The following is a 26,607-nucleotide window of genomic DNA, read 5'->3' on the forward strand; positions in this document are numbered from 1 at the left end:
GTAGATGATGAGCCCTCCAATGTCTGAAACTTTATCATCGGAGGCACTCAGGCGTGTAACAATCAACCGCGATCTCTGCACAGGCCCCCCCTATCTCTGCCAGGTGAACATGCCTAAAGCGAGCGTCCTAAATCACCGAATTTCTTATTGTCGTGAATTCTACAGCTCATTTCATCTAATAATTCTCAGCTCTCCACATATTCTTCCGCTCAGCCCGGCCACGCCCCACATTGATTTCTGGACATGAGTTCTTCTGTAGTGAGCATGTCCAAAGTGTATATACCGTGACTGTTACAAGGTCTGACAAAAGTGTGCCTACTGGCCGCACTCACTGTCATTAACAGTTTGTCATGGTTGCCTTTCTGAATACGTCCTGTGTTATCGAAACAAAAAGGTGGACCTGGCAAATATTTGTTGATTTCACCATTAACCATCTGCTGTCAGGTGGATTTTTCTTGAGCAAGACAAGATGCCGGGTCCTTTTCAAGATTTTCCGTTTTCAAAATTCTTCAAAAATTCATCATTTCATTTAATTACCGTTTATACCTACATGAAGGACTCTTAGGGCACTACTCTAAAGCTGACAGTTAAGCTTCATTGACTTTTGAACATTTCAGCCAGGCCTGCAGGAAAAAGAACCCAGATTGTGCGGTGTTACTTAAGATTCTTTTGTTCCCGAAACTGGCACAGTGCACTGCTGACCTCTTTTCAATATGGACCAGATTAACGTGCAGTGGTGCTGTGTGGCTCATCGCTGCGGTGGTGGAGAGCTTTTGTCCCGGTGGTAATCTGCTCACTCTAAATGCCTCAAACCGTGGTATACTGTTTCAAAACAAGGCTGGATTATCTCCACTATTGAGAGCAAAAAAATGTTAGTAATGCCCAGCAGCTCAGTCTTTTGTGCTGAGCATGGTCTTTTGTTATAAGGCCTAACTCTTTTGTCCCAGTCCAGGCTCCCCGGCTCTGCATATAAAGCCTATCTCAAGTGGTTAATCCACTCGAAATTTCTGTTCCAGTGAGTAAATGGAAATGTTATAACACTTCGATGCTTGAAGTATTTAGTTCTGGAGCGGTCTTCCATCTTCGGACACTCCTTACGTGCGGTTTTTCTATTCTGCATTGCATACAGAATGATCTTGATTCTCCGTGCATGTAACCAACTTAAGGATTCAAATGGCAACATCGAACATAGTACAATGTAACAGGGCTCATTATTCTTTTCTTGTAATGAATACTTCAGGTCCTGTTTACATGTGGGCCGAACATCCTACGCAATCTCCTCCTGTGGTGGACAATCACCTTGTACCTCAAGGTCTGGATGTGACTGTGACGACGGATGTGTCACTATTCAGATGGGGCCTTTCTTCCTCCACTCCATGCCTCCAAGGTTTGAGACACCGCCTCTCAAGGCAACACATCAATAGGTTAGAGTTCCAAGTGATGTTCAGCACTCTTCAACACTCCCGACAACACCTAGTAGGTCGTTCCATTCAAGTCCAGAGCCACAAGTCCACGGCAGTGGTGTACATCAGCCGCCAAGACGGCGCTTGCTCTCCTCAACACTATGCCCTTGCTTGGCAGCTCTTCATGTGGATGAACGATCAAGGGATCACCCTCAAAGCCGTCAATATAGCAGGAACCAGCAGCAGCATAGCAGACACACTCTCTCAAGGCATCGTCCGACCAACATGGTGGATTCTTCATCTGAACGTGGTCGGCCAGATCTTTGTGGAGATCGAGCGTCCCCCTATTAACCTCTTCGCTTCCATTGACAAAACCCATTTGCTGAAGCTCTGCTCCAGGTTCCCTCACCCAAAGGCATGGGTGACAGGCGCCCTACAGTTCGACTGGTCGGGCCGTCTTGCATATGCTTTTCCTTCAATATCCCGTGCGTCCTGTCCAAGATAGAATGAGAGCCATTTCGGGCACTCCTCATCCCTCTATTGGCCTCACCAACTGTGGTTTCTAAGACTGACAAGACTCCTGGTACAACAGCCGCTGGTCCTTCCAGTCAGGGAAGACATCCTTCGTCAACCCAAGTCAGGGATCTTCCACCCAGCACCAGAGAGTATTCACTTGACGTGCTGGACATCGTCCAACGATCCTTCAGGGCATCGGGCCTTTCTGCAGATGCTTTCTCCAAGGCTGCCCGAGGTCAACGACTGTTCATTCGCAAAATTTACAACAGCCGTCGACAACATTTTACCTAGATGGTGCGACGACCATGGTCGGCCTTGGCGGCTTCAGCGATGGATCGACTGTCTGACGGTGCTGCCATCCACCGTCTCCTTCGAGGAATGTTTGTCAAGTGTCCTCACGTCAAACACCTCGTGTTATCCTGGGACCTCTGAAGCGTCCTATGCGTTCTTGCTGGTCCCCAATTCGAACTGCTGTCCAATGTATCTGACCTCCATCTCAGCATCAAACTGGCATTCCTCCTTACGATCGTTACATCAAGACAAGGTAGCGAGCTTCATGTCTTATCGATTGCTGATTGATGGGGTTTGCCTTATCCCAACCATCGGGTTTCTGACAAAAAAACAGATGCTTCCCTTCCGGCCTGCCAACATATTCATTCCCGACAAGAGAAGGTGTCCAGTCTGGACTCTCAAGTAGTATCTTGCCAGGACTGAGCATCGCCGAGAATCTAATTCCAACTCTTCATCACCACGACAAAACCCTGTCATCTGGCATCGAAGGACACTATTGCCCGATGGACAGTTTTTGCCATTATCTTCGCTAACCGAGACTGGCCAGCACAACATGATAAGACGACCCAATCTCACGTCAGGGCTGACGGCGTGCGGGCCGCCTTTGCATCTTGGTCGTATTTCAGAGGAGTTCCTCTAACTGAAATCCGCCAGGCGGCTTGCTAGAAATCTTCCACCACCTTCAATGAGTGTTGCCTGAAAGATGTTCTGCAGAGCTAAACTGCCCATAGCATAGTGACCTTGTGCTCGGCAGTCCAGACAATATGCACCACTATTCCGAGCGGGATGGTGGATACTTCAATCTAGGGGTTTCTTCTGGTGAATGTTCAGTCTGGCAACGCCCACCTTATGTTTCTATTGGTAACTGCACTCCCATCGCCGACCCACCTCCAGGGTACAGTGGCACTCTGCATATGTAGGCTGGGCAGGGGTATGTGAATGCAGGTGACTCCTCCCCCACATTAGTGTGGGTCGGTTTTCCTAGTGATACTTACCCTTGCCCAGCAGCTCCCACCCAACCTTCCCCACTTTGGCTCTGGTGGTTTTCACCGCTTCGAAAATAAGGACGAATATGGCGGCGAGATCCAAGTGCATTGTGGACGGTCAAGTGGCAGAAGGCATAATCAAGTCTTTTCAGCGTATTGTACTAGGCACATGGGAAATTTGCATATGTTGGCTGGGCAGGGGTAAGCGTCACTAGGAGACCCGACCCACACTGATGTGGGAGAGGAATTTCTGTTAGTTACATGCCGGAGTATAGACTGGAATGAGCTTACAAAATCATCAAAGTTACTATCTGGCATTTTATATGTGACCCCAGCAATGATATTCTTATGATTATTAGGAGTTATGATTTCAACAAAAATAGATTATATATTAAAATAGAATTATCACCTATTTCATCAAGATCAGTCTTAACGTCTATTGAAGATAATTCAAAATATACAAGGCAACACCGCAACCAACTCTACCCTGTCTGTTTTTAGTTAACAGGATATACCCAGGTATATTCAATTGATTCATACAAGAGCTTTTGTTTAGCCAAGTTTCACTAAGGCCAATGACAGAAACATTGTGATTTAGGGAATGGAGCAGAGTCTTCAGATGATCATGTGTTTTTGGCTATACTCTTTACATTTAAATGCAAAATTTAACAATCATCAGTTTGGTCAGCAACATAATGATCCCTAAATTTATCATATGTATAATAAAGTGAGTTGCTTATACAACTTTGAGAATTGTCAGGATCCTCAATAAATGGCAATTCATTAGAATCTAAATTCAGGTTTGGTAAGACCTCAGGAGAAGTAGGCATATTCACACTTGAATTTAGGTCCAGGATTGCATTTTCAAATTCTTTTGTATCAAGACCTTTACATGGGAAAGTATCTGTAAGACGTTGCTGACAAAACCAAGAATTTTTATCATTTGTTAGGTTGTTAAAGTCAAGACTGAGATTAGTACATTTAAGGTAGATCCATAGTTTCCAGTGATCATTTGATTTCCATTTTGATTCATCTCACAGTGTTACTACAGACACTGCACAGGAATTTAACAGGCATAAAGAAAAACAACTAACACACAAGATTACAAAAAAATAGGAAAAACAAATTAAACAACTGACAAAGTACAATGATGTTACACAAAGACAAATACTGTATATACATGTATGTAAACAACAGGAAGGAAGGGAATGGGCGACAACATTTGTAGTCATATAGATCACAGACTAAATCAATCTACTGGCTGCAATTGGATTATTTTCATGTAAATATGATGGAGTTAACACTACAGATTCATACTGCTCCATACGACTGATCAAGTACATAACCACACCAATTTATGTAAAATGGATTGAAGTAAAATATTTATAATTTATGCGTACCCATAGACCTGCTCATTCCGTCTTATCTAGGAGGGCCTAGGAGGGATGTACCTCTGTCCATTGATGAACAGCTGTCCATTACGAAAAATGAGTCTCCTGCCAGCCTTGTATGCATTATGCATAACCTCTTTGGGGGCTTTTTTCTTTGTGACATCTGCTGCCGGCAAATCTTGAATCATGAAGATTCCACAACTAGCCAGGGTTGTCTTGGCTCATTGTAGTACTACCTGTCTCTCTGGTCGATATTTAAACTTCGCCAGAATATGTCAAGGTTTACCGTTTGATATTCTGGGGGCTGGTCCAGCACGGTGGGCATTCTCGATCTCAGGTTCAAGGTTGCATTTCTCAGACAGAATCTCTTTGATTCTGTTGTATGGGTGGTCTGGTGGCTCATTTGGCACTTCAGGGATCCCTCCAAATCTAATATTGTAACTTCTAGAGTAACGTTCAAGATTAAGAGTGGAGGCTTCAAGCTTGGCCACCTTTCTTTCAGCGTCATTTAACTGAGCTGACAATTCTTCCATTTTTTATTGTAGATGCTTTTTAGTGTCCTTGACTTCTTCAGTGGTCTCCGATGTATGGACAACTGACGTTTCCATTTCCATCTGTCTGGATTCCAGGTTGTCAATTCTGCGTAGAAAGGATTCCTGGTTACTGATTACGAGATCTAGCTTTTTTTGAATTCCTGCTTGAAACTCACGAAACTCATTTCACACTGTTGATATTAAAGAGGTTTCAGCAGCAGGACCATGTACGGATGTTGCGTACACAGCTAACTCACGTGCGCTGTTGGTTGTATCTGGCGTGTCGTTACTTGAGTTGCCTGAAACTGGCTTTTTTTCCCCCCTTTTTTGGTCGCATTCTGGAATCCAGTTCAAACAGACAGGCAATATTTCAGGTTTATGTTCATTAGCCTTTTAGATGGCCATGATTTCACGAAGATTGGAAGTGATTATATGGGTAGACTTTAGTAGTCTTACGGAGTCCTACTCCATCAACAGCGCCCTCACACCAAGTCTGCTATGGCATTCCTGAAATTGTAATATTTATGTCAGAGTTACCATTTATATTATCTGTCTTTTTTATACTTTTGTGTTTTTCCAGCCCTATGATTCTTTTCTATAGTGATACCACTACTCCAGCTTTTTTAACCCCTTTTCGGCCCTCACACTATTTAACTTTGAATTCTATTTTCTTTAATCTTTACCATCTCTGATCTCCCCCCATGTTAATCCCTTGCAGTTTGTCCCCCTTGCCTGAGTTCTTTGTTGATGTGTACATGTTGTGTTCATCCTTTTTCCCTTTCCCTCCCTCCTTCTCTATGGTCCCCCCTTCCTTTTGTGTTTCTCTACGGAGCCCTGTTTGTCTGTCCATGTATATCCCACTCTTCTTCAGCCCCGAACTGCTGTCTTAAGAATTTGACATGTTTTGGAATGTCAATGTTTTAATTTTTATTAATTTTATGGTTATTTGTATAACTTATTTGTACATTATTTAATTCAGAGATTTTATCTATTTCTCATGCATGCTTGTAAATGGCAGGTAACCACTGCTGGTCATCAGAAATAAATAAAAAAAGAACATTTATGTTTGATTTGATGTCAAAATGTGTGTAATTAACCTTATGTATTTGCTGTAAGACCAAAAATCAGTAGCAGTGATAATGAAAACAATCCTGAGGAGGGAAAAGGACGGGTTAGAGAAGATGATTGATTCCACTCACCCTCATCAGGATTTGATGAGATTAATGTTACATGTACATTTGAAAAATAAAACACACTTATGCCTTAATTTTTGAACAAAGTAGCCAGCACCGGTCATATAAGCAGACAGATTGGTATTGATTTGTGATCAAAGGTCAAAGGCACAGTCATTTAGATAAGAGATGTTCTGTCTGGGGTCTTTATAAGATAATTTGTACAAAACTAATTAATTTTCCGTTTGCACGATTAATTTTGAATTTGTTTTTCTTTACAGAGTGCAGCAGCCTACATCCTTTTCTATTCTTCAATGGACCAGTTTATTCCCTAGAGCTAAAGCTCACCTGACAGCTTGTGCCATGTTGCTTGTAATACTCGTCCATCTGTCATGAGGGAGTATTCAGAATAAGGTTATGTACATTTTTTGACATGAAACATAGTATAAAAACAACAAAAACCTATAAAATGCAGAGCTAAAACACTAAATAATTATTTATTCAACTATCTACAAAGTTTGTGCCAACATCTGTAGTGCACATTTTAAATGTCATGTATTTTTAATGTGAAATGGCATTAGCTCATGTAGTAATAATTGTGTACAGTAACAGATCGATTTCTTCCAGATTCTGCACACTTGATGTGATCTGCATTTCCTAATAGTTTGTCATGCTTTGTATTACCATTTACATATGGTTTCAACCTAAGCAAACCCTGGCTAAAAGAAATCAGTTGAAAGTTCTAATTAAACAGTGCTGCAAATGTACAAACTGTTCAAGCAGCTTCAAATCATAAACAAAATCATCATCATGTGTTGGAAATGGTTTGGGAACAGGATCTTTGTCTTCATATTGTGAAGCAAAATAGTGTGTGTTGCTGTAGATGGTGTGGCCTTTCACCTGCTAAACAGCCAGCAAAATAGTGTGTGTTGCTGTAGATGGTGTGGCCTTTCACCTGCTAAACAGCCAGCCTCAATAAGCCACTTAGCAAGTTAAATTGAATAAAATCTGGTACACTCTGTTATCTGATTGCATAGAAACGTAACAATTTGAATTCCCCAGACTAAAGACACTGTTGCTATACCTCGTGATTCGGGGCAAGCTTTTGCATAGTGACCACTATCTCTGGAATGGACTGGTTCCTTTGTGCCTTTCTTATCCGTTGAGAACAGTGTATTGTTACGTAACTGAGCAAAAGCTTGCCCCGAATCACGAGGTATAGCAACAGTGGTTTTAGTATGGAGAATTCAAGTTATGTTCACGTGAATTTAAAGAACTCAGTGTACCAGATTTTATTCAAATTTAACTTGCAAATGGCTTATTCATCTGTCTCACTATGACTGTCATGCTACACTGAAAACTATAACTTGATTTATAATATTGTATTATCAACCTGCTTGGTGATAAACAAATGTTAAACTATTGCACATAGGAAGTTGATGCCACGTGAATGAAAGACAATAATCTTCATGATCATGATCACGTTTTAAAGTTTCCATAAACTTTGTCACTTTTTCCAGTGGATTATTGCTTTTATCTTATCTCTGTAGAATGAGACATTAATTCCCAGTCTTTTCAATGTTATTCATACTTTAACTGCCCTTTGAAACTACATCAGAACTCGGTTTTTACTTTCTTGATTCTCCAACCTGACCCACCCTGTTAAATCCTCACAAAACTGTTTTTCTCTTCAATTTGAATTTTATGCAAATTAACTTAACTTAACTGTATTTAAACAGGTTTGAAATTTTCCAGGATTTTTCCATTCAGGATTTTCAAGCAATCTCTTTCAATATCTGGAAAATCCTAAGGTGTTTTTACTTGTAAAAGTTAATTTAAAACACAAGAAGTGTGTTTTAAGGAGTGCATTAAGGCAAATACATGTAAATCAGATACTATGATGCTGTGTAACCGTCAAACCCTCTGGTGATTATTTTGTGAATATTTCATTTCCTCCAATCTCATCACTGCTTACAAGAAAAGTTTAAAGCTTTTGATTGGTACGCATGCAAGTTTTATTATGAACATTGTCATATAGGGTCAGAAAGTAGATTCCTGCCTTTTTAATTCACTGGGATTGAAACCCTATGGACCAATAAGTGTAACCCCACCCACATTAATTTCTGGCTTCACATGCTCACTGAATGTCACCCTCATCTTGCAAAGAAATCTCTGCTAGACCTTTAAACATGTACTTGGGCTGGTGGTAGTTTCTGCTGCATTTTTTTCAGTTCTTTTACATGTAGATGATTGCTTTATAAATTGTGAGTGTTTAATAATAAATAGCATGTAACATTAAGCATATATATCAATTACCAGTGATAATGAATGTAATCATAGAAATGGTCCAGTGAGGATGGAAATGAGCAAGATTCTAGCCAATGGTCAAGCCTTAGTATCTCGCTGCTCATGCAATAAGGGACCAGACATGGAGTTTCAGTTTGTAAACAACTCTCACAAAGCCATGCACAGAGCTCACAATGAGCTCTCATATGAGAGAGCTAGTTTTTTTATATGTCTTTACAGTCTATATATGGAAGGTCTTTACCAGTTGACTGTGGTGAGAAATAAATGGAAGTGTAATTACTGGCAAGATCTCCCAACTGAAAATGTACCTGCTACATGTATATAGTGTCTCTATACATACATGTACATGTACATAAAAAAACGTAGTGTGTCTCTGTCTTAACTGTAGCATTTAACTCATCTTTCGTCACAAATTGGAATTCTGATTTATTCAAAATGATTTAACCTCTTAATGCTGGATGACATGTACAGGTAAACACATACAATTTTCCTTATTTATTCCAGGACATTTACACTCATTTCAGAACTCTTTTTTCATGTCTAAAGTTGACATATTAATGTGTTGTGTGTGGTTGGGTCAAAGTGTGGAAGACGATCCTACACGCGGACACTGCTACTAAGTGGACTTACCCCCAACGAACTGTAGAACAGAAATGCCTTTCTTGCATAGTTAGAATTGAATTGGGGAGCCCACACCATATACAAAAAAGCTAAGGGCTTCATGCCCTCCTTTGTTCGGGTAAACCAATTTGCTATGGAGTGAAATCACACAAAAGAAATAAGGTTAAAAAATCCCAACTAGCTACTTCTTTGTATGAACCAATTGGCAAGAAAACACGCATGACCATGAGTGACACCTGTACATGCCATGGACCTTTGTATGTGAACCGGTTGACATGTGAACATGTGCTACAATTTTTACCAGAGCAGATAAGGGGGGGATGGAAATATTGATGCCTAACCTCAAGAGCCGTCCCCCCGTACATATATTATGGCCGTCATAAATAGATTGCTGGGTTGAAGAATTTGCAGAGAAAACAACCCGCTTCCAGCAGCTTTTTCCAGTAAGAAAATCCAGTGTTCACTGCTTAACCCTCAAAGAGCCGGGGAGGGGGCAAAATCTGCCCCCTGTTGATTTTTTTTAAAAGCATCTCTAAGATTATTTTCTGCGTGCCAATACTTTATGACAATTTTTTCCAAAGTTTTAGCTTGATTTTGACCCCAAACTTATGAAAATCGGAGTTGGCATTCTCTCTCAGCAACGAATTTTAGAAGGCAGGTTGAAGCGAGATGTGAAATTTACTGTGACTTTGTATACAGTACATAGGACAGAGTGGTATCCTACCATGAATAATTAATTAGTCTTAATTATGCAAAGACTTAATTAATCCACATGAAATTTTACGCAGATGATAAGTATGGATGTCTCTATGACACTGGCAAATTTCATTGAAGTACATCATCGTATGGCTGAGATCTGGGGGTGGGGCCAATTCCCCCAGCTGTGACAAGACCAAAAAGCCTGACTCTTTGAGGGTTAAGCTTAAAATGGGCCAACTTGACGGATTGTGTATGGATATCCATTGGTGTTATATCCTTTGTGTATTAGAGATACAATTTATGTCACTCTTCTACACCACCATTGACGTGATGAAATTATATGTTCAAAAATCACATTTTACATGCGTTGGTGTGTATTTTGTGCGAATGATAAATCTGTTCATTTTCATAAGTAACAACATTAAGTAAAGATGGAAATTGCTTTAAAAGATTCAATCATTATTTACACAAAACCTGATTGCTACAGTGTCTTTAACACTTCATGTATTATTCAAAAGAGATATGTTTTCATTTGTCATGATTGTGAGGATGCAGATCCAAAACTACAGTAGGAAGTTCCAGTATTGTTGACTGAGTTGTGATCAGTGTTGTACCTGCTTTAATTTAGGCTTGTGTGAATTTTTTTCAAGCTTTTGACAGATTAAGAGTGGTGTAGGTAATGCAGTAAGCTACTGACCACTTTAAACATCACCTGAGGCTAAGTAGCTCCAATCAATAATTGACCCAGTCACCATTGGCTCCTCTGACTGACAAACAGACAGCTTCAATATAATACTGGGTTGATTAGCCAGAGGGAAACATATAATTAAATTTATGCCCTAATTCAAGATTTCCAAAGATCTTACTTCACACTATCAGCCTAACCATAAAACAAAGAAAGTAAATATGTATGAAGTTGCAATATCAGAATTTTGTCTTGTATGCAAGTTGTGTCTGATACATAAATGACGCACATGTACTCAAAGATGTGGGTTATCTTGTATATCCATTAACTTAATATAATTGACATTACTTCAAATGCTGTATGTAAGATTTTGATGATCTTTGTTAGTGATATGAAAGTCTGGTTAATGGCTCTTAATTGAAAAAATAACATTTTACTTTTTATGCAAGTAAATTGTTAAAACCCAGAGTAATGACGCACTGAATTTTTTTTTTTGAAAACACATGGTGATTAAAGTGATTAAAGAAATAGCATATTATGCACATTGTGTTTTCTGTTAAGATCATGTGTGTGATCCCTTTATGATACAAGTCAGTCTTTTCAATTATGAGATAGTTATCGTTTGGATGATTCACATGGTGAGTACACTATAACTTATTTTGTACCGTTCCTTAACCCTAACTCCCTAGGGTGTATGCAAAATCATATTAAAACTGAACGATTCAGGGCTGTTAGGGTTAAGGACTAGCTGAAGACCTCAACAAATCTATGGGTAATACATTCTAGTCATCTGTAGTTCATGACCTCAGACGTACATGTAGATGGAACACTTTCATTTCAAACCTAAATTCTGCTACCAAGAAGAGATGAAAAGCCTTTGATTTCATAAGGAAAATGTGTTTTATAAATTTTGCCTGATTGAAATTATTGTTTGATAATTTGAAGTATTTTGTTCAGTAATTTAGCCTCTAAACCGAACATTGAAATTGAAAGCCAGTCTTTATCATGTCACCACCTTTTAGCTAAGTAGGGCTTTGAAGAAAATGTTAAAATTTTTGTATCCAAGGACAGGTGTAAGCTGAATTTGCAAACTTCAAAAGGCAATGTAACCAGACTTGGAGGCAAATCATTTGAGAATACTATTTTATTATGCTTATGACCACAAACCCAATTTTTCTTATATTTGTGATTTTTGCAGCAGTGCACTGTTTTATTAGTTACGCAAACAATACTTGAGAAGTAAAACCCTTAAAAAAAACTTGTATCTTACATTTTCCCTTAATGGTACATTATGCATGCAAAGTGACCAGTATGCAAATTGTCTCGATTGGCTGGCTTTGTTGTCTTAGCTGTATGCGCGCGCGTGCCACAATTGCCAAGCAAAAGCAAGCTTGCTCATTGACAAGGCCCTTGGCAGCACTGAATGCACTGCGCACACGCGGTGGGATGTTGCTCATTGAACCGTGTGTTTGACATCACAACAAGCTTCGTAGGCCAGACCGTTGCCTGCCTCCGCTGTCACTGCTGCTCCTTCGTTGCCACTCACATCTCATAACATTAACCCATTACCTACACAGTCAAACCTGGCCTTCATTTCGCTGGCTAACGATACAATGACGATCATGGCAGCGACTCAAGTAAGCAGCGGTCAGGAAACGGTTCCTCATCAAATGCCTGCCCAGCAACAACCTCCGTTGAAATCTTGCATGACCAGTCCACCTCAGACCATTCCCATGAAAGATCATGATGCCATCAAACTGTTCGTCGGTCAGATTCCAAGGAATCTGGAAGAGAAAGAAATTCGACCCATCTTTGAAGAACACGGCCGCATCTACGAGCTGACGATTTTGAAAGACCGCTATACCGGCATGCACAAAGGTGGGTACGCTCAGCTGTTTCAGGCTGAGGCATACGAGGACGGTCGTAATGTCAGTTTTCACGTCAGGCCGGACTAACGTTAAGGCCTACATGTAAATACTCGTTAAAAATCAAATGACAAGGTTAAGTGAGCATAAGCTTTATCATAGACTTTATAAGTCGACAGTTCATTTACCTCATAACTTAACGTAGGGATATTTAGTCCCATATCTAGCCTATATGCATTTTGTATAAATTAATGAGAGTTTGTAGATGACAATCTGAGCTAGTCTAACAGAATTCTACCGGTATTTTACAACGTAGGTTGTGCCTTCTTGACATACTGTGACCGTGAGAGTGCTATTCGTGCACAAACGGCTCTGCACGGGCAGAAAACGCTACCAGGGGTACGTATATTGACTTGCCACATGGCAAAAACCCATCTGCACTGCTGAAAGGCTAAATGTAAACCTTTGCGGAGTTTCATTCATAAATCGAAGTTCTTTGTCCTTGTTCTGTCAGAGCAAACCAGTCGCGTGCCGTTGACCGGCTGTGGCATTGTTCGCGGTGTTTTTTTGTTTGTTTTTTGTTCGTTTCTTTGGGAAATTTGTTTGGGCTGTATGTGGCATAACCCATAGTTGTGTCGGTAGGTTACCACTTTGTGGTCAGAGGGGGCACATTTCAAGAATGGCTGCCTTAAATTCAGGTATTGTATGCAAGTTTTGTCCCCAACTAGAAGTTGATTGCAGAGTCTACTGTCAACATCTTTATTTTCTGCTGAGGCTTTGCAGGCCAATGTTGGAATTTTTCAGTAATTCCTTCATAACCTAAATAAGTTAATTCTTCTTAGTGCATTAATTATACGTACATAGTACATTAAAGAATATTTACTTGTTCAATTTGAAGTAAGATTATCTGCAATGAAGTGTTGATTGATATTTCTGACTAAATTTTCAAGCAGCATTTGAAAACAACATGAAACATATTGTACATGGAAGGTGCCAAAAACTTGCTATGTATTTAATTACTGTAAAGTAGGTAAACTGACTGATTTGGTTTTGCCCTGATTGTGTCCATCTGGAAGGATTCGCAGTGCAGTTTAATTATTCTACATACTCATCTGAATAGCAATTTTATGGGTATGGAAGCTTCTGTAAGTTTGGTACATTTAGGTTATTCTAAAGACATTCTGAACACTTTAGTTACCTTTTGTAATGATTGTTTGTCTTATTTCATGACAATGTGGTCTCATTTTTTTCATTTCACTTGGTATGGAAACTGGGAAGTAATCCTTGCTCTGCTACACCCTCTGAAGTATATTATTTTCGTGTTACTCAGTTCTGTCAAAGAGGAAGGTTATGTGCACATTTTCCAGCTTACTATTAGAAAATTCACTTGTTTTTATCAAAGACAAAGTAGAAAGTCTTGACAACAGATGGTTAACTGGTGGGTTATTGTTGAAAATCAGCTGCCCACAGTTTGATGGGGTGTCTTTGTGGTTGGCAGCTGATCTGTGTGTACCGTATTGTACAGTGTACATACCACACGTAATGAGCATATTACTGCCCAACTGTATTGTGGACTTGCATTTACACAGTATATGTATGATTATGGATCATATTTCAAGAGTTCCCACCAAAATTCTTTTCATCAAGTTGTCTATGAAATTTTTTATTTATTTATTTATTTTTTTTCCCCATAACCAACAGCGAATTCCAATTATGTCTTTGTGGTTGGCAGCTGATCTCTGTGCACCATATTGTACATACCACACGTAATGAGCATATTACTGCCAAACTGTTTTGTGGACTTACATGTACACAGTACATGTATGATTATGCATCATATTTCAGGAGTTCCCACCAAAATTCTTTCATCAAATTATGTATGATTTTTTTTATTTGTTTATTTATTTTGTTCCCATAACCAACAGCAAAGAAATCGCCTTTACAGGTTAGGTATTAAAAAGGAATATAAATACAAAAGGCAATAATTACTCTAATTGCAATAAAAACTAAAAATGTTCAATATTTACAAGTTTTATAAAAAAGTTGAAAATTAAAAGTTTAAAAAATTAAAAAGTACAAATTGAAAACTATATGCTGAGGAAAAAAATTGAGTCCGTAATGAAAATCAAGCCGAAATTACATTCATGTATATCTCATCCTGAACCCACAACTTGTCAATTCAGTGTATTTACATGTACATGTATTATTCAGAGTATTTATGCATAGGCTGAGAAAACAACAGTCCATCTCATATTTTTGTAATGAACAATTTAAATTCTGTTAGAATTCCAAATGTTAAGTCCCTATTTGTGCACAACAATGGGATCTGTTTATTTAAAGTGGATTTAACTGTTATTGCTTTTATGTGTAACGCTTCTTAATACAGTACACACAACTTCCTATTTACTCGCTCATATTAATCCTTACATCATAGATGTGCACATTTATACAATGTTTAATACCAACTGTATAGTATATTCAGGCATACAACATTTCCTCAGATCAGCTAATTATTTTCCTCGCTTTTCACTTCTCACTCCTGCCATTGAAAAGTGAAAAACACTGTACCGGTATAAAGTCTTGTAAATACTGGAATTTCCTTGTTTTTTGTCAAAGTCCAAGTTGCATCTTGTATATTTTGTTCCTGCTTAAAATGATACTACATTGTCCTTTTTGCCTCTTTTGACTTTGAGAACAAAATTTGCCTGGAACCACTCTGGGACTACTGGTATTTTTAAACCGAAAGGATTTCAGTCTTAAAAGAACATCGGCAGCAAAAATGTGCCATAAGCATTAGATTTGAATTTTTTCTTCTAAAAAATGTTCTTTGGTGGCTTTTGTCTTGTAAACTTACCATGCAATATATATATATATATATATTTATTCAGTTTACATCGACACAGGTCACATACTGGTACATGTATTTCATTTGCTATGGAGAGCAAAAGTCTTACATTGATTGGTAATGAGTCCATTCAGTAAGAACTCATTAAGACCAACCAATCAATGTTGCATCTGCTGGGTTGTCTCATTTGTATCCTTCTTTTGTCAGTATGCGCCTTGCATATTGATTGTGTATGTACGTGTAGATGAAGCAGATGGTGTACAGTCTTACATGTGTACGTGAAATTTATTTGCATTTGTGCCAGTTACTCATTGTTCTTGGCTTGATGAAATCATGATCAGCTATTAAACCTGTACTGTGAAATGACAAACCATTACAATTCCATGTTATGGATGCCTCTTGCAACTTTATGTGCAGGTAACCTAGTACATAACATAATGCCACTTGTATGTATACTAAATCTTGCATTCAAATTAAGTTTAGTGTCATGGAGAAGAAAAAGTGACCAATAACAGTAATTATTTTGAATTATTCAGGCAAAACACCATGCAGGTTGTCTGAAGTTATGTTAAAAGTGGTTTTCTAGTCCAGGATTTTTAATGTGAGGGACAAGGTGCAACTATTCGTTTTGAGTGTGTTGGGGGGGTTGGAATTGAAGGAGGATTTTACCAAGATAGCTAGACCCTTTGTCTTGCAGTTTGGATTATCGAGAGGAGAGATGCACTGTATGTATCACCCTAAAAGAGTTGGAATGTTCTAACGTACATATGATGTACGGTACTGTATAGTGTGCACTTTACCGTAGCTACATTATACAGATGTATGTTAGTCTACACAAAGAGTCGGAATACATTTTAAGGGAGACATTAGTTGGAAGGAGAATCTATTCTGTCTATTACTCAGCCTTAAATTTAGGCTTTAAACACAGTATTTTATCACCTTACAGTACTTTACATACTGTATAATGTACATTTTCCAGTGGCAGTCAGATTATTTGTTGTGAAATCATTCTTGTTAGATTTCACATGCTTGAAGCATACACGTACAAGCTGTTTTTAAAGCTGCTAAATGATACCCATTTATACAGACCCAGCACGTAACAATGTTGACATGGGCACAGTGGCATAAGATGTTGCCCTTTGTTCCTCCTGGCTTTCTTCTGAACACAGCCACTTCAGGAATATAGGCCACAGGCTTTTGGCGTACTAGTACATAAACAGTACGGTGTACTGTAGTTTACCGGTACATGTTATGACAATGTGCAGTACGCATGTACATGTAAAGGGATACAGTGGGTGGGCCTTTCTTGTTTTAAGGGGACACAATTTATTTTGTTAGGAATGTTAGGACCGTGTTATGGTGTTGAATATTTGTCCCATGTAACATTTTTGCTTCCCATAATGCCTTTATATTCAGTATACATGTGTGCAATCCCCACAACTGGAAGAAAGACTTTTACATGTAGGGTACAGGGTACTAATACGTGTGTACAAATACCTCACCCTAAGCCCCCCCCCAAAAAAAAAAGTCTCCAGATGGTTTCTGGTCAGGAGCTGGCTTCAAAAGTGGTGTGGAGATGCAGCCTTTTTTTTTTCCCCTCACTTTTTTCTCTGGAAATGATGTACTGTTTAAAAGTATTCTCAGCTTGTACATGTACCGGTACACAGGACGTAAGACCACCTCATTTGTCTGGTTCCCAGATGTAAATGTATAATACAGAAATGACATCATCTGGAAAAGAGTGCCAGACTAAATGTTTGGGGAACTACAGGGACTTTTTACTGTACGTATTACTCAACCATAACCCATCAAAAACCATTAAAGTTACGCAGTAGCAGGATTCCAGTCAATTAAGCAAGTTTGGCAGGTTTTGGACATCATTTCATACCAAATGATTTTTTATTTTGCGCAGGTCTAAAGTGATGCACGCAATGACCAGAAACCAGAGCTTTTTTGGCCTGACATAGACTTTAATAGAATATGGAAACTACAAACACTGCTAATTTTACTTGTCAAACTTTGGCCATTGTTGTGTGCACTAGAGTTACCTGCCATGAGCATACGTGTACGTGTACATGAAAATTGAAAACTTCATTGGTTGTTTGTTAATTAATTAGCAGATAGTTAACATTCCATTGTGTAATAAGTTTCTGTGGGGATTAGACTATCAAATTTCCATTGCATTCAAGACTGGTTATTTGACAGTGTTAAATGGACTCACCTGCTCCTGCTCTACTCATTTAATGTCCAATAATAAGTACACTTAAGCATGTGTACATGTTCATAGATAAGACTACAATGAACAGAATTTTAAGAGTGAGCTTAATGGACCAAAATGTCAGGGTAATCAGTACCAGCATGGATAAAGTCAGAGCTTTAGATGGGTTGGCTGTATCAGATTTTGGATAAGAAACATCTTGCCAGGAAAGAGAATGACCATATATGGTCGCCCAAATTCCTGGAGCCATAAACAGGTCATATGGGGTCGACTGATTGACTGGAGATTTATCACATAGCATAATGCATGCTATGCATGTATCTAAAGCAGTCAAGGTTCAGGATGGACTCTGAATAAAACCAGTTCCAGCTTTGACTCAAATTATTTGTGAATTTTACATAATTTACATGTGTATGTAATTCCAAGACATTAAGTTGTTTTAGGCCCCCCCCCAAAAGTCTCCATTTTTTGGTCAGGGGCTGGCTTCAAAAGTGGTGTAGCGCCAAAAATGTTTTTTTTTTTTGCCTTGACCTTTTTTTCCTAGGAATAATACATGTTTGTTTGTACAGTTACACTGCCACTACCAACAATGACATACACTGGTCCCCTCACTATTTACTGTTTAAAAGCATTTAAAGCTTGGAGATGTACACATAAGTCCACTTCGATTGTCTGGTTCCCAGACGTAAATGTATAATACAGAAATGACATCATCTGGAAAAGAGTGGATGACTAAATGTATGGAGCCTAGAGGGATTCCTTTACCATATATATTACAACTTTACCCCATCTACATGTAGTAGCAGGATTCAAGTCAATCAAGCAAGCTTGGCAGCTTTTCATATTATACCAAATAAACTTTTTTATTTTGCCAATGCACGGGTCTTCGGCGACACGTATGCCGACCAGAAACTGAAGACTTTGGGGGGCCTTAACTTAAAAAAATGCAAGCAGGTCAGTTAAGCTTTAAAAAGTTGTGTATACTGGTACATATACATGTGCCATTTTTATGTTGATACTAGTATACTAGGATAGCATTTCCCAAATAGCCTTTCTTCGTCATTTCTTTTTGCATACTTTTGTGTTTTATTCATTATCAGTTAGCTACTATATAAACATTTAAATCTAGGCATAGCGTCTGTCTGGCTGTTGCTGTTGGGTATTTTGACTTAAGTATTAAAGATGATTTTTATTTGTTTTTATCAGAACTAAAGCTTCCATGTACATAGGTTTGATAGCATGTTACATGTATGTGTGTACATGTGGAAGTTTTATTTCACATCTTAAGCTGATGATTTGGTCGGATGAAGACATGATTCACTGGCTAGGGTGATAGGAAAATTACTTGTAGTCCTACAATTTCATGATTTTTTTTCAATAAATTAATCATTCCTTGTTTAGTAACAATTTTTTCTTATGCAAATTTTTATGTTCTTGTAACATGCCAGGTTTAATCAGTAGGCAAGCAGTCTGTCGCAGGAACATCAAATAGTGGTCATTATCTTGTGCCTTCTAAAAGAAAGCATTTTTAAAAAGTGATTTATGGTACGCTGCAAAGCAAACTCAAACGCATGTAATACTGATTTCCATCTTAGATACATGTATATGCAGATTGACTCGATTTGACTTGACTTGGTACTTTATCATCCCCCCAAATTAAAACCTGTTGTTCCAATGAAAAACAATAAAACAAAAATAAAAACAAGAGTAAGACAATAAAACAAGCAGTTAGATAAGACATTAACCATTAAAAGATGGCATTGATATTTAAAAAGTGCAGACGATGAAATTAAGCTGAACAAAAAGGTAATTTGTATAAAATGAGAAGACTATCTAGGACTTTAAAATAACTGCCGTTGGAAGAAACATGTTATTTTAGTGCTGGGTTCTAATTCGCTGCTGCAGTTGATGACTACCTTGGGTCCTACCGGTACATGTAATAAAGGACTTGGAATATAACACATGAGATGGATCTGATAAAATTACGTCAACTTCACTTTTCCCAACAGCATGGAATGAGTTGGGAAAATATGGTTGTCTACCCTGTACATGTACATGTAGCCATTATTCTAGAATAACATCATCATTCTGCCACATAACACCTATCTTGCACAAACTTCATTGGTTACCAGTTCAGTACTGCATACATTACAAAGTTCTTCCACTAATATTCACTGACTGTGGCAGAGCAGGGTTAACTTTCTTGCCTTTCGGGGAATTTCCCTCTTACCTACCCTCGATAATGGCTTCTCGTTCGGGTTCAGAGACAAAAAATCAGCGGGCTTGTCTTACTTTCGGCCCGCCCAGGGGTTTGCTTTGGTTACGGCTCTTGGGCCAGATTCTCTGGTAGCCTCGCCTACTCCTCCTGCCACCCCGCCCCCTCCCTCGAACCTTAAGGCTTGGTTCCCCATCTGGGCTTTCGACCTCCAGCTATTTCTTACCCACTTCCTGCTGACATGCAGCCCGATCCCCCTTCTGGTCAACCTTCTTCCCAGCGGTCTGACTCAACAGAATTCCTCAGGGGAGAAACACAAATCATCTGGGGTTTTGTCTTCCTCACATCATTCTTCTAAACACCTAAAGAAGAAACATCATGCTTTGAAAGGCTCTAGCTCCCCCTCGACCAAAGATATGCTACAGGCCTTTCTGAGTCCATTTCAGAACTTGTCAGGCAATATCCACTGCCTCCACCGGCTACTACACATCTGGATCCAGAGGCTTATTCTCCGCCCCTGGCCTCTTCCGGCGATTTTCCGGCCGAATCTCAAGGTGTCCTTCGCCACACGGGGCCTTCTCAACCCACAATGGATGATAGTTGCACGGTTGGTTTTCTTCTGGCCCTGATCTTTCCTCGTATATTTCTGGTTCTGGTCAGTCTCCGGACGAGGATGAGTCGCTTTCGGTGAACGATCTTTCACCTTCTGAGCCTCACTTACGTCTTTTACAGCGAGGAATGATACAAGTCCTGAGGCTGCCAACCCCGTCACCTGCTGATGAAGGGGGTGCCCTTCATTCAAGTGTTGTTTACTGGGAGAGTCCTCGTCTTCCCCCCTCTTCCCAGAGTTTCCCCTTGATTGCTCTTGCATAGATACTGTGGACAAACTGGCAAAGGCCAAGCGGTGGAATCAAGGCTACTGTTCGTTCCGTTTTTTTCCAGTTCCCATTGAGTGATTATGATCACTATCTATTGGTGCCAGAGTGTCCGCACGCGGCCAGGGATAAGATTTTTCCTCCAGTGCCCAGCATGGTGTCGCCTGCTGCCCCTGCGGTCATTCATGGGTCAGCGTAGGTTACTGCTCCAATCTTTCTTCGGTCGTCAATCTCAAACCCTTTGGCGGCCGTCTTCTAAATTTTGGAGGGTTCTGGTGGGAGATAACGTTGGACAGATGGGTCCTCTCTTCTTCACGGTCACCGCCTCGAGTTCACGAGGGCCCCGCAGTCTAATACAGTATTACGGCCAACTCTGATCCCCTTAAATCAGTCCAAACGAGAGGCCTTGGAGTTGGAGATTGCGAACCTACTGCAGAAACGGGCTATTATCCAAGTTCCGGCGCTCCATGCCCACATGGGTTTCTGGTCCACCTTCTAACTCCAAAGAAGGATGGGAAAATGGAGACCAATTCTCAATCTAAGGCCTCTCAACCAATTCATCCGTCCCAAGCAGTTCCAAATGGAGACACTTCGCATAGTTCTTCATTCAATTTCCATTCTAGCTTGGGCATCCTCCATAGACCTCAAGGATGCTTATCTTCACATACCCATTCATCCCGACGATCGCCATTTCCTGCACTTCTCATATCGAAATCAAACCTACAAGTTTCGCGCTCTCCTGTTCAGTCTTTCCACCGCACCAGAGTGGTCCAAGCAGTGGGGGCTTATCATTATCGGTCTGACGTCCTCATCTTGCAGTACCTGGATGACTGGTTAATCCTAGGTTGATCAACAGTCGAGGCTATTTCAGCCACAGTGACGGTTTGTGCTCTTACAACTCGTCTCAGGTTCCTAATCAACGACAAGTCAAGGACAACTCCGTCATAGATGCCCACATTTCTCGGGGCTGTTTTTGATATCCGCCGCAACGTGGTTTTTCCTACGGATGCCCGCGTGGACAATCTGATAACGTGTGTTGCCCTATTTCAAGTCAGCCAGCAAATAATTGCTTGGGATTGGCTTCAACTTCTGGGTCTGGTGGCCAGTCTTATCGACCTTGTCCCTTGGTGCCAACTCTACATGAGACCTTTCCAACTCCAGCTCCTGTCTCACTTCAGACCACACACAGATTCACTGGACCTCCTCGTCCCAGTTCCAGTCTTGCTAAGTCACCACCTGACGTGGTGGTCTTGCAAGGCCAATCTCACCACCGGCCTTCCCTTTGCCCCTCTGGGTCACAACATGCTGACTACAGACGCTTCAACCTACAGCTGGGGAGCCAGTCTGCCACTGTATCAGATCCTCCGGCCAATGGGAACCAGCCATGCAGGACTCCCACATAAACATTCTTGAGCTGCAGGCAATCGTAATTGCTCTTCATCGTTTCCAGCCACAAACAAACAGTTCTAGTTCGGTCAGACAACGCTACGGCTGTCACCTGCATCAATCGCTGATCCCAAGGGTCCTGTCAAGGATAGAGAAAGAACACTGCCGAATTCTTCTCATCGATCCATACTGACTGAGGCAACCATGGATTCCCCGCGTCGGGAGGCTGTTGGTCAACATTCCCCTGTTGCTGCCCAAGTACCACGACCTGCTTTTCCAACCCGGCTCTTTCCATCTCCATCTGGATCCTCTTCACCTACACCTAACGTGTTGCATATTGTCCAACAATCATGCCAGCAGGCAGGGCTTTCTCAAGACGCTGCCGCCCTGGCTGCCAGAGGCAGACGGCTGTCAAGGAGAAAGATCTTTGACAGCCGTATTCACCATTTCAACTCATGTAGACAACATTCTGCAAATCTGACCGAAGCAACTCTTTCCCTTGTGACAGAGTTCTTCTTGCATCTTTTCTGGTGTGGCCTCCTCGTTTTAACCACTTCGTGCCAGGGCATTTTTCAACGTTGAGGATGCTGGGCCGGCATGACTATCATTTTTTCCGTTTTCAAAATCCTTCAACAATTCATCATTCCATTTAACGGAGTAATCTTCAGGCACTACTCTAAGTTGGCAGGTGACCTTCATTGACGCCTGAATATTTCAGCCAGGCCTGCAGCCTTGTAAACAGAGCCCAGATTGTGCGGTGTTATACAACTGTCTTTTGTTCACGAACCTGGCTCAGTGCACTGCTGACCTCTTTTCAATTGGGGCCACATTAGCATGCAGCAGTGCTGTGTGGCTCATCCCTGCGGTGGTGGAGAGCTTTTGTCCCCGGTGGTAATCCGCTTGCTCTAAATACCCCAAACCCTGGTATATGGTTTCAAAATAACGCTGGATTATCACCACTTTTGAGAGTGAAAAATGCCGGTAATGCCCAGCAGCCTGGTCTTTTGTTCGGAGTACGGTCTTTTGTTACAGGGCCCTGTTTCCTTTGTCCGAGTTCGGAGACCCCGGCCACACATATAAACCATACGGCTCCGATTTCGGAGTCCCCGGCTGGTAGTGGTTAACAATCAGGAACTACTTTTCGGCTCTGGTGGCTATCCACGGTGAGTTTCCCAATGAATCCTCTATCTCTAACAACTCTGCAATCCATCATCTTCTTCAAGGCATGTTTATTGAACGGCCTCCCCTACCCTACGACTCATTCCTTTGTGGAATCTGGGGGATGTCCTTCAACTTTTGGCTACCCCCCCTTTCAGACCGGCAGGACAAGCTACCCTTCTTCATTTAGGTATTAAGCTGGCCTTCCTTCTAGTTGTCCTCACTGCTCGTTGAAGTTGCGAAATTAAAGCGCTGTCCATTGCTGATGGCCATATTCGATGGGAGCCTCCAGAGATCGGTTTTCTTACCAAGAACCAAACACCCTCATTTCAACCACTGGACATCTTCTTCCCATCCATCTGTTCGTTAGCCTCATCTACCTCTGATAAACTCTGGTGTCCTGTCCGCACACTCAAATGGCACCTCCAGCGGGCGAAGGATATCTGAGGGCAAGTAACTCAATTACTCATTACATTTACTCAGCCTCACCGTGCAGCCTCCAGAGACACCAGGTGGGTGGTTTCTGCTATTAAGTTTGCTAATTCAGACTGGCCCACTACTCCTAATGATCAGTGCTGAAACCACATACGTGTTCATGATGTTTGGGCCATCTCCTCCTCATAGGCTTATTTTAAAGGCATTCCGATTTCAGACATTTTTAAAGCCGCTTGTTGGAAATCCTCCTTAACATTTACTTCTTGTTATCTCAGTGATGTTTTGCAGGGGGATCATTCTCTTGAACTGGCCATGCTCAATACAGGATCTCAGTAGCTCCAGTTATGGCTCTCCTTCCCCCTGCAAGGGGTGCACTCAAGACATTTACATGAGTTTTTCTTTGTGCTTACCTCTTGTGGACCTTTGCTACTCTGTCGTTCTTGTTCATTGCTGGCTGTATGTGACTCCTCCTGGGGTTCGAGGTTGTCAGTGCGCCCTCACCTTCCCACCATCCTATAGTTCGATGGTACTCTGCATATGTATTGGTAATCTGCGTAGGTTGCAGGCAGTAAACTCTCCACCCACCTAGAGTGGGACGAGTCTACTACTGCAGACCTACCAGATTACCAATCTCCCTCCCTCCATCCCTTTCAGCCTCGGACGCCTTCGCTGGAGTCAAGTGAGTGAGGGCGCAATGCTGGTGATCGAGAATTTAGCGAATGGAAGTAATCAACTAGTAAATAATGCATACGTATTGGTAATCTGGTAGGTATGCAGTAGTAGACTCATCCCACTCTAGGTGGGGGGAGAAATTGACTATGTAGCACCATCAGAAGTATGCCTCACTGTACAGGTCAACTCCAAGAGAAAACTCACACATTTTGTTTAGAATCGCCTCTGAACAGAGAAAAGAAGTATGGTGTTCCTTTTGCTGTTGCTAACCAGACAACAGATCTTATGCCAAAACAGCCAACTACATTTAACATATTGGATAGGCTAATCTCACTACACCTTCCAATGCTTCTGCCAAACAGCTTTCTGTATATGCCCCCACAATGGATCAGCCTGATTCAAAAAAGTAAACTTCTTGTCAGATCTAACCCAAGCTGTCTTTTCTGCTCTAAGTAATGACAAATTGGGTAACTTTAATGTTAGAGTGAATGGAGATTTCAAGACGGGGAACACAGTCAACAGAGATGTAAACTGTAATTCCAATGGTGAACTGCTGCTCTTGATGCACTCAGATGCCACCTGCATGTAGCAGATATAAACACTTTTTTAGGACTCCCAGGGTTCTCCCCAGGATTCTCCAAAATGTGTGGGGCATTTGTCATGGTTCACTGACAGTTGCAAAGCCATGGTGTTTTTTGAACTCTGCATGCTTTCTGGTGCATTCTAGAGCATTTCCTGAGCTTTTCAGTTGCTTTTTTTAACTGGCTAAGTGAGACTGATTAAATGGACTTTTTGCACAATTTTTTTTAAATGACCACTGCTTTGTCGTATGCATATGTCACCTAGCATGTCAAACACAAAAACACATTACAGTGGAACGCCACTATAATGAACGAGACGAGGTCCACGCTAAATGTTCGGTACAGTGGTCGTTCGGTGTAGCGAATTTAACTGCTGAACGTTTTGTTACCATGTTGAATAGCGCCCTCTCTTGTCTAACCGAAGTGCACCCTCTTGTGATACCTTGGTTCTCTGTTTTCGTGATGTTTTGAGCGATACAGTACTGCTGCATGCTAATCTGGCCCCGTTGAAAAGACGTTAGCAGTGCACTGTTGTTGTTTCGGGAACCAAAGAAAATTACATAAAACCGCACAATCTAGGCTCTTTTTACAAGGTGGCAGGCCTGGCTCAAATACTCCAGCATCTTTAGATGTTGCCTGCCAGATTAGAGTAGCCACCAGACAGTCATTTGTGTGTGTGTAAACGTCCAGTAAATGAAGTTATGAATTTTTAAAGAATTTGGAAAACATTAAAAAAAAAGGGAAAAATTACCTGGCCCAGCAGAATCAACATGGATAAATGGGCCTGGCACAAAGTGGTCAATATGCCCATAATTCTGGTGTGTTGGTTGTAGAAGATTAAAAAAAAAGGTTAAGGAGATTTCATACAGGATCAACTGATAGCACAATATCATTACATGACTATACTGATCGTCCAACGGTGCCCAACATGTAAAGTACAGTCATTGTGCATGACCAGCTTAGAGTAACAGACATTATTTCAAGTACTAACACTTTAGTAAATAATGGGTAAATGCTGCGAAATTCAACGAACATGCTAACTGCAGAGTTACCATGCAATATCACATGTGTTTGTTCATAGTTTTGGGTTCAAATGTTTATATTATTATGACTCATGCATTTACATGTACAGTTATGTTCTGCAGCATGAATCCCATTTCAAACATTACACTGTAGATTTCATCATCAACAAAACAATTTAATTCGTGACAAGCATGCAAAAATATATATGTCAACGTACGCCATGGTTCTTGTGCTGACATGTCATTAGTTGATCTTGTACAAAATCTGTCAATCTGGGCTACCATTGCCAGTCATGCCAAATCATTGCCATGAAAGATTTGTGCAGTAAAGCTTGCTATTGGGGGCTCGGCCTGCTGTCAAAACATGACCAACCTAAAGATACTGAATTTTAGGATTTTAAAAGTTTCATGAAGATGCTACCTTGCAAAGGGACTGAAATTGAGGGTAGAAAAAACATGCATAAATTGAATTGGCTTGGGGGGGGAGAAAGGGAAAAGAACTAACGTCTTGACAAAAAGAATGCCCGTTCCTCAACTTGCAGAAAAGCAAAAAAACACAACACTGCATGCAACTTTGGCATCCAAGACTGCCCAACACATTGTTCAAGACTGCCATAGTAGGTGCAGTGTATGTGTACTTCCCTGGGGCTTTACAGTAACCCATGAGACGTAGTGCTGACCTGGCTGTCTAATGTAGATCTAACACTGTAAGCTGCTCATCATGTGAAAGA

General features: G+C 40.8%; 2 protein-coding genes and 1 pseudogene across 4 annotated transcripts in view; 2 read left to right on the plus strand and 1 right to left on the minus strand.

Moving 5' to 3' along the window:
• Window positions 1–11,137, plus strand: part of LOC110979996 (ubiquitin carboxyl-terminal hydrolase 8-like) — a 148,445-nt gene extending 137,308 nt beyond the window's left edge. The window contains exon 19 of the mRNA XM_087140218.1: window positions 6,574–11,137. Coding sequence (XP_086996344.1) covers window positions 6,574–6,627 — 54 coding nt within the window. The 3' untranslated portion in view covers window positions 6,628–11,137. The remainder of the gene's footprint in view (window positions 1–6,573) is intronic.
• Window positions 4,414–5,970, minus strand: LOC147798428 (uncharacterized; annotated as a pseudogene).
• A 138-nt stretch (window positions 11,138–11,275) lies between the features above and the next one.
• The window catches only part of LOC110987803 (CUGBP Elav-like family member 3-A), a 100,147-nt gene continuing 84,815 nt past the window's right edge, over window positions 11,276–26,607 (plus strand). For all 3 annotated transcript variants that reach the window (XR_002599328.2, XM_022250894.2, XM_022250895.2), the window contains exons 1-2: window positions 11,276–12,482; window positions 12,786–12,868. Coding sequence is in view for 2 of the 3 variants with exons in the window: in XM_022250894.2 (XP_022106586.1) it covers window positions 12,218–12,482; window positions 12,786–12,868 (348 nt within the window). In the remaining variant the exon portion in view is untranslated. The remainder of the gene's footprint in view (window positions 12,483–12,785; window positions 12,869–26,607) is intronic.

The sequence above is a fragment of the Acanthaster planci genome, linkage group LG08 (genome assembly GCF_054643075.1).
Source record: "Acanthaster planci isolate LZ-2023a linkage group LG08, COTS_SCS, whole genome shotgun sequence".
NCBI lineage: Eukaryota > Metazoa > Echinodermata > Asteroidea > Valvatida > Acanthasteridae > Acanthaster > Acanthaster planci.